General features: G+C 35.0%; 1 protein-coding gene across 2 annotated transcripts in view; it reads left to right on the top strand.

Annotated features, from left to right (window-relative positions):
- The window catches only part of LOC107751079 (neural cell adhesion molecule 2-like), a 245,139-nt gene that overhangs the window by 207,880 nt on the left and 20,767 nt on the right, over positions 1-16,492 (top strand). For both annotated transcript variants that reach the window (XM_016566675.1, XM_016566674.1), the window contains exons 9-13: positions 5,388-5,538; positions 7,825-8,012; positions 9,097-9,193; positions 12,606-12,779; positions 15,523-15,636. In XM_016566675.1, coding sequence (XP_016422161.1) covers positions 5,388-5,538; positions 7,825-8,012; positions 9,097-9,193; positions 12,606-12,779; positions 15,523-15,636 — 724 coding nt within the window. The remainder of the gene's footprint in view (positions 1-5,387; positions 5,539-7,824; positions 8,013-9,096; positions 9,194-12,605; positions 12,780-15,522; positions 15,637-16,492) is intronic.

Genomic DNA, 16,492 nt, shown 5'->3' with positions numbered 1-16,492 from the left:
ACAAGTTACTCAATCAAACTCACTTTCAGACGCCTGACAGTCACTGCGACTGGAAATGAGCTGAAATAGCGGCGTATCTGATTCTGTGATGAATGAATTGATTCAATGCTTCAGTTCCTCCAGCAGTCACTGAACTGAGGAAGCAGTTCGACTCGGATGAGCCGCTGATATGAGTATGAGTGAACCCAACACTTGAACGAAGGGACAAATTAAAGTTTTTATGGTTTCTCATTGTTTATGGAAAAAGCTGAGCTGATGAAGGCTAGTTTATTCACTTTATATGCTTTAGACTTCATTATCTGTGCTAATATAATTGCAAATATGTTACATCATTGTGTGATTGCGTAAACAAACTAGTGAACTTAACCAGTTAATTAAAACCAACTTTCTGAAAGAATCAGTTCACAGAAATTTTTTCTGTTTGTCTGAGGCTCTGGATTACAGGTAATAATGTTGTAAATAATAATCAGTTTATTGCACAGACTGATTGTTTCACTTCATAAGATCTCAATATATCATCAGGAGCCACGGGAATTAATTTTATGTTGCCTGTATATATATTTTTTTTTTGGACTCTCAAAGTGCCGGTAGCCATTGACTTGCATTAAATGAATCACCAAGGATCACGGTTTCAGCTAAAAATCTTTGTTACTGTAACTTCGTTACCTACATCTTGGATGGCCTGAGGCAGAGTAAATTAACAGCAACTGTTCACTTTTGGGTGAACTATCCCTTTAAATCTCACCTGCAGTATTGATGCGGTACAGTGATCGTGTAGCTCTTCCTGTTCCATAATCATTAGCACAGGCAGCATTTCTAACGATTTCATCATTACAGGACTCGGGTACATGACAGCTCCTCAAAGTCCTGTTCAGCGTTGTGTAGATAATCACTGGTGTTCAGTCGTCTGTGTCGGCCACGCCTCCCGTTTCCACTCATTTCCCTCCAGCAGAACAGCATCCTGCAGCAGCTGATGATGAACACACACTGTACAGCAGGAGTCTGAGACGCATGAGAAAGTCATGGAGCTGATGAACCAAATGAGCAGAATCTAATGCCTGTCTGTCTGTCTGTCTGTCTGTCTATCTATCTATTTATCTGTCTGTCTGTTTGTCTGTCTGTGTCTGTCTGTATCTATCTGTCTGTCTGTGTCTGTCTGTCTGTCTGTCTATCTATGTCTATCTATCTATATATCTGTCTGTCTGTATTTCTGTCTGTCTGTATTTCTGTCTGTGTCTGTCTGTCTGTCTGTCTGTCTATCTATCTATTTATCTGTCTGTCTGTTTGTCTGTCTGTGTCTGTCTGTATCTATCTGTCTGTCTGTGTCTGTCTGTCTGTCTGTCTATCTATGTCTATCTATCTATATATCTGTCTGTCTGTATTTCTGTCTGTCTGTATTTCTGTCTGTGTCTGTCTGTCTGTCTGTCTGTCTATCTGTGTCTATCTATCTATCTATCTATCTATCTGTCTGTATTTCTGTCTGTCTGTATTTCTGTGTGTCTGTCTGTCTGTCTGTCTATCTGTGTCTATCTATCTATCTATCTGTCTGTCTGTATTTCTGTCTGTCTGTATTTCTGTCTGTGTCTGTCTGTCTGTCTGTCTGTCTGTCTGTTTATCTGTGTCTATCTATCTATCTATCTATCTATCTGTCTGTCTGTATTTCTGTCTGTGTCTGTCTGTCTGTCTGTCTATCTGTGTCTGTCTATATCTATCTGTCTGTCTGTATTTGTGTCTGTCTGTCTGTGTATGTCTGTATCTGTCTGTCTGTCTGTCTATCTGTGTCTGTCTATCTATCTATCTGTCTGTCTGTCTGTCTATCTGTGTCTGTCTGTCTGTCTGTATTTCTGTCTGTCTGTCTGTCTGTATTTCTGTCTGTGTCTGTCTGTATCTGTCTGTATGTCTGTATTTCTGTCTGTGTCTGTCTGTCTGTCTATCTGTGTCTGTCCATCTATCTATCTGTCTGTCTGTATTTCTGTCTGTGTCTGTCTTATCTGTCTGTCAGTCCATTCGCTCCTCTGTCGTCCTCTTTTCTCTCTCAGTATGCTGTGGTTGTGTCGTCTCACAGAGATCTCAGTAGCATATCAAACAGTCAGGAAGCCTCTGCCCAAGGCGAGATGGTGTCAGACGCACACACACACACACAGAAAGACAGTGTGTGTCTGTGGTTTTTACTCACTGATCAGTTTCTGGTATCTGCTTACAGGCCAGCTCTCCGATATAATTTGTATGTGGAGGTCGTAACACCACAGAATGAGAAATATGATTCTGGCAGCTGATTTTATTAGTTTTTATTACATTCATTCAGTCGGAAAGGTGGTTTTTCACGATGCATTGTCATTTTTAATGCAGTGATGTTTGTGAGAGATTCTGTAGTTTATATTCATGTGTTTTGAGTTCATACGCACCATTGGTGGTGTGTTTGTGTATATGTGTTTTTGAGTTAAAAAATTCATGCTATATTGTTTACTAATTCAATCATTACTAGTGCTCATACCTCATACCTAGCAACCGCAGAGCAGTGTATCAAAACCCACACCTTAGCAACCATACAGCACTGCTCTAGCAAACACTGAGAACACCTTAAAAACCGCATAGAGATGCCCTGCCAGATACCTAGAACACCCTAGCAACCGCATAGCGACACCATATCTGGTAAACAGAACACCCTAGCAACCATATAGATATTTCCTGGGAAACTCCTTGAAGACCCTAGCAACTTCTTAGCACCACACTATAAAAAACACTTGTAACACCCCAACAACAATATAGATATCCCCTTACAGACACCTAGAACACCCTAGCAACTACCTAGCGAACACATAGAATACCCTAGAAACAGCTTAGCAACACATGATGAAAAAACACTCATAACAGAAAACATAGTAACACCCTAGTAACTATGCAGAACACCTTAATTATAGTCGTAATTATGGACCTATGCCCTAGCAGCCACCTAACAACACCCTAGCAACTATTCAGAACATATATAACCGCTTAGCAACACACTATAAAAAATACCTAACAACTATTCAGAAAACCCTAGCAACCGCTTAGCAACACTCTATACAAACCACTCATAACACCCTAGCAACCATATAAATATCCCTTGCAGACAGCTAGAACACCCTAGCAACCACCTAACGACACCCTAGCTACTATTCAGAACACCTTAGTAACCATATAAAAATTCCCTTGCAGACACCTATATCACCCTAGCAACCATTTAGCAACACACTATAAAAATCACTCATAACACCCTAGCAACCATATAAATATCCTTTGCAGACACCTAGAAAACCCTAGCAACCACCTAACGACACCTTAGCTACTATCCAGAACACCTTAGTAACCATATAGATATCCCCTTGCAGACACCTAGAACACCCTAGCAACCTCCTAAAAACAGCCTAGTAACTATTCAGAACACCTTAGTAACCATATAAAAATCCCCTTGCAGACACCTAGAACACCCTAGCAACTGCTTAGCAACACAGTATAAAAAACATTCATAACACACTAGCAACCATTTAAAAATCCCCTTGCGTACACCTTGCAACCACCTAACAACACCCTAGCAACTATTCACAACACCTTAGTAACCATATAGAAATCCCCTGGCAGAACACCCTAGCAGCTGCAGAACAACACACTATAAAAACTCTCACAAAACCCCAGCAACCACATACCAACGCCCTTGCAATCGCTTAGAACGCCTTAGTTACCATATAGATTTTCCCTAGCCAACATCTACAAAGGACCACATAGCAACACAATGAAATCCACTCATAACACCCTAGCAAGTGCATAGCAACCACCCACGACACAGTCAAACTCCAGTCATATTTTCTTCAGTAGACGTGTTTTTGTGCTTTTACACGTGTGTATGTGTTTGCGTCATGTTCTCCAGGCGTGAAACACCAGGCGCAGGTGCGTCAGCTCTTGCTGTCTGTGTAAAAATTAATCTCATGCATTAGTGTGAAGGGAGGAAAGCCTGCGGGTCATCTCCTAGCCTACAATAACGGCCCCTGTCAAATAAAACACAGCTAGTGCTGCACTCTAGACCGCGAGGCATCAAGCGGAGGGTGGACACATACCGATTTTTCAGGGAAGGCGAAGAACACTGATCGTTAAAGTCGGCGTTGGGGGACGGACACCATCTAATCCCTTTATATTCAAAAGTTCCCTATCTCACCGCAAGCACAGATAGTGTGACCACATTACAGTCGGAAAGTGCTGCATTTATATTCATTGTAGCTCGTTTGCTCTTGTGGACCGATGCATTACCTGATTAACGCAAACTCAGTTTGCTCTTTTCCTTGGATTGCTAATATGATTCTGTCTGGGTTAGTGTAGTTAACTAAAAATAAAACCATAAAAAACTATTTACTATTTGAAATAAAAGCAAACATAAACTTTTTTCATCTAGTTGCCAAGGCAACATTTCTCATTTTCATTAATTTATCCTGATGTACTAAACTATCTAAAACAGTGTTTATTTATTTGTTTGTTTGTTTATTTATGACTTTTTTTATGGTTTTTATGCAGGGATGTTTGTGAGAGATTCTGTAGTTTTTTATTTATTTGGTTTGTTCACATACACCGCTGGTTGTGTGTTTGTGTAAACTGTGTATTTTTACACCTTATAGCATATAGCCATATAGCAATGCTCTAGCAAACATCTAGGACAACCTCATGGCAACACTCTAAAAATCACTCATAACTTCTTAACAACTGCATAGCAACACCCTAGCAACTACTCAGAACACCTTAGTAACCATATGGCCCAGCAAACCCCTAGAACACACTAGCAACTGCATAGCAACACCCTAGCAACTACTCAGAACACCTTAGTAACCATATGGCCCAGCAAACCCCTAGAACACACTAGCAACTGCATAGCAACACCCTAGCAACTACTCAGAACACCTTAGTAACCATATGGCCCAGCAAACCCCTAGAACACCCTAGCAACTGCATAGCAACACCCTAGCAACTACTCAGAACACATTAGTAGCTATATGCCCTATAACACCCTAGCAACTGCCTAGCAAATACTCAGAACACATTAGTAACATATGCCCTAGAAAACCCCTAGAACACCCTAGCAACCGCATAGTAACACCCTGGCAACTGAGTAGAACACTATAGTAACCATATAGAAATGCCCTAGCAAACACCTAAAACACCCTTAAATAAAATAACTAAAACTACAACCGCAATAAAAATGAATGCAAATTATATAGACCCAAAACATTGATTTAAAAACTGCATATAATATAAATAATAAATATATTTATTTTTAGTATGTCAATGATTGTGCTTGTGTCTGTCTGTGTGTGCATGACAGTGGCAGTGTTTGTTTCGCTGATGTGTTTGTGTTTTTGTAGAGTCAGGACGGCCGCGTGGAAGTGCGCGGGCGCCACGGAAAATCCATGCTGACCATCAGCGGCGTTCAACTCTCAGACTGGGGCCGATTCGACTGTGAAGCGCTCAGCAGGATCGGGGGCCATCAGAAGAGCATGTTCCTGGATATCGAGTGTAAGATGCACAAAATGCACACATCTGCACCAACTACAAATATACCGTCGCATTGCTTTCAGTGTTGGGTAAGTTACTCTAAAAAAGTAATTAATTACTAGCTACTAACTACATCCTCAACAGTGAAATTAGATTACAAATTACTCTTTCTAAAAAGTAGTGCATTACTTATTACTAATTGTTTTTAAATTCTATATCTAGCAATACACGGATAGACATGAAACTGTTCTTTAATTTTTTCAAATAAATAATATAAAATCACATAAATTATTCTTAAACTGACCAAAGTATATAAAGGGTCAAGGCTGCATTAAAAACATAATGTTAAATTCACGATCGTTTTACATAGAATTGTTCTATAGTCTATACAGTATTACATCAGAAGTAACTTACGGAAAAATTCAGAGTAATCCAGAAAAGTAATCAGATTACAGTAACTAATTATTTAATAATGCATTACACCCAACGCTGTTTCTCTGTGGCCTTTTCAAAGGACCTCTTGCTTTCATAATTATTTTACCCCACAATTGTTCTTGATTGGCCTCGAGAAAAAAAAAAAAAACCTCAACGGAGCCAATTATGGAAGGAATTCTTCCCAAGTAATTAATTCCTCAGGTTCTTATTAATTTCCAGGTCCGTCTCCTGAAATACCAACACGTTGTTGAGGTCACTTGTTTTCTGTATCTCTTTTTATTGCTTCAAATTCTTTTGTCTGCATTTCATTCATTAGGATAGCATTGCACATTTATGTCACTCATGTTAAATGCGATGAGATGCCAATAAAGCTCCTCGTTTCCCTGAATGCTCGCGGAGGGAGTGTCTTCATGTCGTGCACTTAGAGGTTCACGGCTAGCGTGTGAAAAAGGAGGTTGTGAATAACCGTGGCAGGAGGCAGCCGAGCGTTACCGGACGCTAATGAGCTCATTTATTTAGTACAGGCTTGTCTCTGCGCTGCTCCTCGGATGAGACGGACGACCCCGCATCAGTCTCTCTAATGGAAGCCTTCTAGTCGGCGTACAGCAGGAATAATGCCGTATGAATGCAGACGCCCTCGGTGCTTAAAACTGAAGCTTCGGCGAAAAATACATTTGGTCTTTATGACTCTGTTTACTGTAGACGCTGTCTGACACATAATGGAGTGAGACTGTAACGTCTTTCCTTGTTGCAATCAATACTACTCTTCTCTAAAGGCTGTTTTATGTACATGATTCACATCAACATTCCCTATTGCAAGTAGTTCAGGCTGGTGTTATTTTATTATAGATATTAAATTTTGTTATAGTTTTTCATTAATATTTTTACTGTTTTTTTTATTATTTCCATTTTTATTTTAATTTAATTTAATGTTTTAGTAATTTAGTCAGTTGTGTTTTTGCCATTATTATTAATTTTTATTTAAGTTTTAGTTTTAGTTGCAATAACATGCATGAAAAAAAAAATCGACAATCGCATGTAGTACAGGCCAGTGTAATTTTAGTATTATTTTAGTATAATTGTATGTTTACATTTGCATTTATTCATTTAGCAGATGCTTTTATCCAAAGCAACTTTTAAAGGAATACAGCTAGCCAATATAAACAGCACTATTATAGTTTTTAGTTCATATTTTGTATTAATATTTTGAATTAGTTTTTTATATTTTAAGTTTTTGTTTTAATTTTAGGTATTTTTATTTATTTCTTTATTTTAGTCAATATAGTTTTTAATTATATTAATTTTTATTTCATTTTTATTTATTTTAATACATCAAGTTAAACTAAAAGAAAATGAAACATTTTTCAGGTATATTAAAAATGTAGATTTTGTATTTATTATTTTTTTTTTTTTACATTTATTTTATTCAAAGTAATGATAACCATATTTATTATGCTTGTGTTGAAGCCCTGATGCAAGACATTTGAAAGGGCCTTTATTTTTAATTCCATAACAAGCTTCTAATGGCTGGTTTTACATGGTTTTTTAGCTGGTAGTGCTTAATTGAAAAAGCCTGGGAAACTTCTTTAAAAGCAGAAGTACATTTCACAAAGAAACAGCATGTAACAGTGACATTAATGTGTAGAATTTCTGAATATTTTCTTGTAAAGTCTACTCCAGTAATCTTAGTTTTATGTTCACTCCTTACAGTGTAGATGGTTGATCAGTTGGATTTCGAGGACCTTGGACCTCCTGAAATGGTCCAAAATCCTGTTTTTAATGCTTCAAATTCTTTGTTGACATTGCATCCATTAGGATAACATTGCCAACCTCCAGTTCTATTTTGCTCAGTCTCTGCTTTTCTTCCACCAGATGCGCCGAAGTTCCAGACCAACCAAACCATCTTCTACTCGTGGGAGGGAAACCCGGTGAACATCAGCTGCGATGTGAAGTCCAACCCTCCGGCGACCATGCTGTGGAGACGAGACCGCTTCACCATCTCCAGTCAAGGAACCAGCAACATCCGCATTCACGCCGCAGACGGCCGATCGCTTCTCGAGGTTTCAGTACTTTATTTACATTGCACATATTGAATTATTTTCAAACTGTTTTGCTCAGCTACGTCAGTAGTTGACCTGAAAAAAAAAAAACTAACTAACCGTAAAAGGTGGTTTATGCTGCATCATTGCATATTAATTGACTTAATATGATGCATTTAAAAATTAAAATGCGTAAAATTGAGTATAGTGTATAGAGTAGCTAAAAACGTAAGCGTCTTGTGAAGAATATGTTTCAAGTCTTAAAGGGGTCATATGATGCGATTTCAATTGTTCCTTTCTCTTTAGAGTGTTACAAGCTCTGGATAGTTGGCCAATCAGAGCACACCTCGCTTTTCAGGCCGATGAGCTTTGTAAAAATCGACGTGCTTCAGAAAGACGGGGCATAGAGGAGAAACAATAATGTACAGTATGTGGAAAATAATGTGTTTTTTGAACCTTAAACCGCATAAACACATTTCATTACACCAAATACACAAAATAATGTTCTTTTTAGCAACATCATATGACCCCTTTAAGTTCTAGTTTGGTGCTGATGTAGGACCGGTTTTATTTTAGGATCACTATTGTATTTTTTTTATTCATATCTTGAATTTGGATTTTAGAATTAGGATTTTTAGAATTTAATTTTTTAGGTTTTATTTTTAGATTTTCAATTTTGATTATATTTTAGTTAAAGTTATAGTTACGTGTTTTTGTTATTTATTTATATCTATATAGTTTTTTTAACTGTTTTTAATATATATTTTTCATTTTCATTTTAATTCCAGTAAAGTTTTAGTTGTGTGTTTTTACCTTATTTGTTTGTTTTAAAAATGTCTGTGTAGTTTTAATTAATTTTGCATGCTCTTTCTGGTGAAGCAGGTTGACCAGGGAAGTCTTTCTGGTGATAAGATGACCGCGGTTTTTCAGATGTATTTCCAAGAAAAAAACATCGTCTTATATTCGGGACAATACGGTAATAAAAAAAACATCCAAAACAAAAGGTGCTGGTTAGCACATAATTTCAGTACTCAAAAAAATCCCTTGCCATATTCTCGCGCTCATTTTCTCATTCTCCTCACGTCTGGTTTGTGTTGATCCACAGGTCACTCCGGTGTCCGACCGGGATTTTGGACGCTACAACTGCACAGCCAGAAACAACATCGGCGCTCGATACCAGGAGTTTATATTAGCACAGGCAGGTCTGTGTTTACCAGTAACACCAAACTTCACTTGATCAAAATACACCTTTTTAATTTTCAATCCTGGTTGCACTGGTTTTACAGTTTTGTTTGAAGGACTTAGCAGGAAGTAAACTAGATATCCACCAACAGAACTTTATGTATTCGGATTTGTTTTCTGTCTGTGAAACGATCGCTACTTCACAGCTAACAGGGAACATTTCACTAACTTTCACTAACGTTTTTTTTTAAAGTTCTATATATGTCAGGACAAAACATTCTTAATGTTTATGGAATGTTTATATAACATTATTAAATTTACTTAAATGATTTTAGCAAATGGCTGCAATATAACAAAGAGTGAAAAATTTAAGGGGGTCTGAATACTTTCCGTACCCACTGTACATTCTCATAACATTGAGATAAAATGTTATTAGATCAGCATTCTTGGATTGTATTTATGATGTTATTTTAACTTGATGAATGTTCTAAGAACATTTTTATAACGTTTAAATAACGTTATAATCACGACAAGAAAACTGCACATTTAACATTCTTAGAATTTTTAAAAATTAACTTTTAAGTGACGTTATATTTTTAAAATAAATAAAGTTAGTTGAATGCTGTACGAAATGCTTATGTAACCTTTAAATAGCATTTAAATTTTTGGACATTTTAGAGTTTTTAGAATATTAAAAATAAATGTTCAAATAATGTTACAATTTGGGTGAAAATAGAGTTAGAACATTTTTAGAAACGTTTTTTGTTTTATTTTGAGATACAATTGTAGTTTTTTGTTAATATTTTGAATTAGAATTAATTTTTCTATTTTCTATTTTCATTTAATTTTAGTTAAAGTTTTAGGGCCAGTTTTACTAAGCAGGGCAAATTACCGTGAGAGCGCAATTCCAAAACAGCGCAGATGGGCGTGGAAAAACAATTAAATATATATAAAACAATTAAAATATTTATATATATATATATTCCATTTTCATTTTAATGCCAGTAAATATTTTAGTTGTGTGTTTTTACCTTGTTTGTTTGTTTGTTTTAAACATATCTGTGTAGTTTTTATTAATTTTGCATGATCTTTCTGATGAAGCAGATTGACCAGGGAAGTATTTCTGGTTAAACTAATTATTATTAATAATAATAATAATAATAATAAACATCCAAAACAAAAGGTGCTGGTTAGCACATAGTTTCACCAAAATTTTAACCAAAACAAAGAAAAAGAAAATTTTAACGTTTTAAAAACATTTCAAAACAATGTTCCCACAATGTTTTTCTAACCTAAATGTGTTACCCGGTTTATTACTTACTGTTTGTAAGCATTTCATGTTGCCTGTTTGGTTTGGTTTGAGACGAGGCGACACGTCGACCTGAGAAACTGGTTTGCGTTTGATTTAAACCTGTTGTCATGTGCAGTGCACTGATGTATTATTGAAATTTTCCATAACAGTATGTCCTTCCCATCTGGCCGCTGCTAATTTAACTGAAGCTAATCTTGTGTAGTGCCGCGTGATTTACTAGAGAGCTCGCTAATATACCAGAGTACTGTCCCATTTACTGTAGAGCTGCTTAATATGCCATGAAGAGCTGCAGTTCACTTCAGAGAGGACCTCATCCAGCCCGAGAGAATACACACACACACACACACATACACACACACACACACACACACACACACACTCAAAAACATGCATGCACACGCACATACACACACACACTCAAAAACATGCACACACACACTCAAAAACATGCATGCACGCACGCACACACACACACACACACACACACTCAAAAACATGCACGCACACACACACACACACACACACACATTCAATCCAGAAGGTATAGGGTGCAAATATTAAAGACAAATATTAAAAAAGATTTAGAAATATTTTTAGATATCTATTTTATACCTCTTTTATATATTTTAAATGCCATTTTCTGAAAGTGACATTTTGCTCGTGTAGCAAACGAAATATCTCTACTTTTATCCATTGCTTCAAATGTGATATTTCTGTTAATTGCTGGGGAGTTTTTGAATTTCATTTATCTTTGACATTTTGTGGGCCTTTTCATCTTAAAAAGGGCAAAACATCTTCATTTACATGCACAGAGTGTTTTATTAAATATTTTGTTAAATAAACAAAATGCTGCCAGTTACCAACCGCAGAGTTGTTGATAACATAACAGTTGCGATGTTTTCTTTCAGGTCTGTGTCACTTTTTATATATGCTAATATGCAAATGTGTGCATATTTAATCCAGTGATGAATAACTTGCATATTTTGAACATTTCAGTGGGTAAAGACTACATTTCCAAAACATTTTTTTAATGTTACTGAAGGAAGTCTCTTCTGGTCATCAAGTCTGCATTTATTTAAACAAAAATACAGTAAAAATTTTGAAATATTTTTAAAATGTCGTGTTTTCTATGTGAATATATGTTAAAATGTAATTTATTTGTTGAAATAATATTTCACTATTTTTACTGTATTTTTGATCAAATAAATGCAGCCTCGGTGAGCAGAAGAGATTTTTGAGCAGTAGTGTATAGTTTAGTGCTGTCAAGCAATTAATCGCATCCAAAATAGTTTTTGTTTACTTAATATATGTGTGTGTGTACTGTGTATATTTATTATGTATATATAAAGACACACATACAGCATATACTTTGAAAATATTTACATGTATATAGTTACCCCTTTAATATATAAACATAACATATTTTTCTTAAATATATACATTCATGTGTGTGTATTTATGTATACGTAATAAATATACACAGTACACACACATATATTATGTAAACAAAAACTTATTTTGGATGCGATTAATCGTTTGACAGCACTATTATATTTTAAAAGTTTCATTTTGAAGACAGAAAACTCATTGTAGAATAAACACACACTTTAAATGTGACAGAAATGGCCTTATAGCAGAGTTTGAAGCGTTTGCTCTTACAATGACGAATGTCTTTCAAGATCCGAGTGATTCTTCTTCAACAGGAAGTTGAGCTGCGGCCTGCTTCCTGTTGAGCGAATGCTCTTCACTCTCGTCACTCACTAACACGGCAGCAGCGCAAATGATGATGCATCTTGAGTTTCTCCAGTCCGCAGTTTATCTGATGCTCTGTCATCTGTTTATTTCGCATCTGCGCTTTATCACAGGATGAAAAGCCTGTCGGACTCTTTATTTCGCGGCACGCTTTACATCTATAATACAGATAATCCTCTGAGCTGAGGGTGCAGACAATGTTCAGAATAAAATTCTAGTGTAAACACTGACTTTCTTAGCCTGTTAAGCACTCGAATGTTGGATTTTGAGTTGAAATGTGACCTTCACCCAGTGTTCAGTGTTGCTTCTCAAGCAAATATTCCTTCATGTTTATTCAAAAGCATCATCATGTTTGTGTTTCTTCACAGACGTCCCGTCGCACCCGTACTCCGTTCGGCTCTCTGCCGTCTCCCAGCGTCTCGCCACCGTCTCCTTCATGAAGCCCGACTCTCACGGCGGCGTCCCCATCAGCTACTACACCATCAGCTACAGAGACACGAGCGCACAGGACTGGAGGACAGTCAGATCACACGCAGTTCAGAGTGAGCCACGATCACACTCACTATTACATTTATACTTACTGTTACTATCATATGTGACCCTGGAGCACAAAGCCAGTCATAAGTGTCAATTGTCTGAAATTGAGATTTATGCATCTGACCCATACAATGTATTGTTGGCTATTGCTACAAATATACCCCAGCGACTTAAGACTGCTTTTGTATATAAATAAACTATTTACATACTATTAAAGTATTCAGTAAGAATTTAATTCTATGTTTTCCATGAACTTTAGTTATTTTTGCAATGTGCTTTTGTCATTTTATTGTTTTTTGAAAATATTTCTATTTAGCTTCAATTTATTTTTTATTTCAGTTTTAGTTATTTTAGTACTTAAGTTTAAACTCATTTCATTTCAGTTAGGCAACGTTTCAAAAAAAAAATGTTTTAAGTTAATTTTTTCACACATTATTTTTAATTATTTCATTATTTTATTCTTAATTTTACTATTTTTAATAGTTTCCATTTTTGTTAAAAATAGCACTAGCACTAACTAACATAAAACTTGGACTTTTCAATAGACATTAAACTGCTGACATTATGTGTTATTGCTAATGTTGTCAGCTTCTTTATGATAAATGGCTTGTGTTTTTCATCATTTGTATGTCAACTTTATATATATTCTATTTCGGTTTAATTTATTTTTATTTCAGCTTTAGACATTTTTTGAGCTGAAACGTTCTTCATTTTGGTTAGTTGCCAAGGCAATATTTATCGTTTTGGTTTTCATTTATTATTTAATAAATATTTAGCTTATTTCAGCTTATAATTTTATATTTTATACAGTTTTCATTTTAAGTTTAGCTTAGGTTCAAGTCATTTTTGTTTCATGCTTTTGTCATTATTTATTATTTAATATTTCTGTTTGTTTAGCTTTAATTTATTTTATTTCAGTTTCACTAATTTATTTATTTATTTATTTTAGTTAGTTGCCACGCCTGCATTTTTTTTATTAATTTTTTTTTTTATAAGGTTAAGCTGTTCATCTAATATTTAAATTGTATTTTATTTCAGCTTCATTTCAGATTTCAATCAACAAATTTTTTTAATTAATTGTAGTTTTAATAGCATTGGAATTAACCTACATAAACTAGCATGAATTTTGACATTTGAAATCTTAGTCATTTTTGACATGCGCTTTTGCCATTTTGTTATTGTTTTTTAAAAATATTTATTTTTAGCTTTCATTTATTTTTATTTCAGTTTTAGTCATTTTAGTACTTAAGTTTAAACTTAGTTCAGTATTTACTGTAAATATGATGCTTGCTTTCATTTAGAAATTGTTGAAGCATTTATGTGATTCAGAATAGAATTTAAGAACATATTTATATTAAACAGATCTCGTGTGAGATGTTTCTATCCTCAGAGCAAAAGTGCAAAGCTTTGCAAGTAAAAACAGCATTTAGCTAAAAGAAGTGCATGTTCACCGTCTTATATATTTCCTAAAAGCCATTATCACGTCTCAAAGCCAGTGTTTTTGCAGGACCAGGATGTCGACAGTCGTTTCCATTACGTTTGGAGCATCTAAACACATTTGCGCTTGCAGCAGCGATAATGACTTCAAGCTGTTTGTTCATTAAACTGCTTTACTTTCTGCCAAGAATTTTCTTTGCATTAAGCCTTTAAATAATGTGTATTGTGCTAAGTGTGAGGTAAAACACTAATAACAAATAAAAAACTTTCAAGTGCGCGTAGTTATATTCCTCAACTCCGTGTCTCAGTCCCGCAGAGCTTCATGCATCGCAGAAAATGGAAAACAATGAGTTCAAGATCAGACCAACAAGGGAAATTCAATGAGACGTCGGTCTACAAACGTCCTCGTTATGGTCTCAAACTCAAATTTAGAGCATAATTGCTTCAATTACGTCCACATACTCTTTGTGGATTTTTAATTAAGATCTCAATGTTCTTTGACTAAGTACAACAAGCGCGCTCATTGAGCCGCTTCATTTTTATTAGTGCATTCTCATGGAAATCAATGAGTGCAATCACTGGCCAAGGTCTTAGATTTGCTAAAGTGGTGCGTTAATGTAAAATACATATTCAGTGGTAGACATATTGAATGATTGAATGAATGGTGATATTTCTATTTAGCTTAAATTTCTTTTCATTTTAATACTTTTTGTGCTGTAGTCTAAACTTATTTAATTTCTGCTTGTTGCATATGAAATATTTCTAATCTTTTTCATCTAATATTTATATTTAATTTTATTTCAGTTTAAGTTCAGTAAATGAAAACAATGTTTTCACATTAGCTATTGTTTTTTTTTTTTGTAAATGTTTATAACTTCAATTTATTTTTAATCCAGTTTTAAAATGATTTAATTTCAGGCAGTATTTCAAATTTTCTTTTCAGTATTTTTTTTTTTTTTTACTTTTATCTTTTCATCTAATATTCATATTTTATTTTATTTTAGCTTAACGTCAATGAATGAAAACAATTTTTCATAGTTTTAGTTTTAGTTAACATTAACAATATTCAATAATGAATAAATTCATAAATGAAAAATGCAAGATAAATCTCTAAAATTGAAAATAACCTCACATTTTACATCTAGTATTTACTGTAAATATTATGTTAAATACTACTAGTGTTCTAATGATTTTGGCCACCACTGTATGTGACTTGTATTAGCATTTAGAAGCAGCTCAAATATAAGGGAGTTTATTCTCTCTCTCTCTCTCTCTCTCTCTCTCTCTCTCTCTCTCTCCGGTGTCTCACAGTGGTTCTGGCTCACCTGGAGCCCAACACGACGTATGAGCTGCGTGTGGCGGCGGTCAACGGAAAGGGTCAGGGGGATTTCAGCCACACGGAAACCTTCCAGACGTTACCCATCCGTGAGTCTTTCTCCATCTCTCGCCTCTCCGGTACCTTTCAGCAAAGTTTCTGAACAGTCAGAATTGTAATGTTTTTAAAGAAGTGTCTTCTGCACTCTCAGAAAAAAAGGTACAAAAGTTGTCACTGGGGCACATGTAAAATATAACAATCATTCTCAATTGAGCGTAACAGCTGGCTCAACCAAAGATTACAATATATAGAGTCAAAAGTTTTGAACGGTAAGATTTTTTGTTTTTTGAAGAAGTCTCTTCTGCTCACCAGGCCTGCATGTATTTGATCCAAAGTACAAAAAAACAGTAACATTTTGAAATATTTTTTACTAAAAATAACTGTTTTCTATTTGAATATATTTTAAAATGTCAAAGCTGAATTTTCAACATCATTACTCCAGTCTTCAGTGTCACATGATCTTCAGAAATCATTCTAATATGCTGATTTGCTGCTCAAGAAACATTTCTGATTTGTATCAATGTTGAAAACAGTTGAGTACTTTTTTTTCAGGATTCTTTGATGTATAGAAAGATCCAGAGATCAGCATTTATCTGAAATAAAAAGCTTTTGTAACATTATACACACTATTCCATTCAAAAGCGTTATTTAGCAATAAAGACATCTATAATGTTACAAAAGATTTCTATTTTAAATAAATGCTGTTCTTCTATACATTAAAGAAACATGAAAAAAATATACTCAGCTGTTTTCAGCATAATAATAATAATAATAAATGTTTGTTTGAGCAGCAAATATTAGAATGATTTCTGAAGATCATGTGACACTGAAGACTGGAGTAATGATGCTGAAAATACAGCTGCGCATCACAGAAATAAATTACAGTTTAACAGATATTCACATAGA

The sequence above is a fragment of the Sinocyclocheilus rhinocerous genome, unplaced genomic scaffold, assembly GCF_001515625.1.
Source record: "Sinocyclocheilus rhinocerous isolate Xijiao unplaced genomic scaffold, SAMN03320098_v1.1 scaffold632, whole genome shotgun sequence".
NCBI classification, from domain to species: Eukaryota; Metazoa; Chordata; class Actinopteri; order Cypriniformes; family Cyprinidae; genus Sinocyclocheilus; species Sinocyclocheilus rhinocerous.
This window is presented reverse-complemented; position numbering and strand designations above follow the sequence as displayed.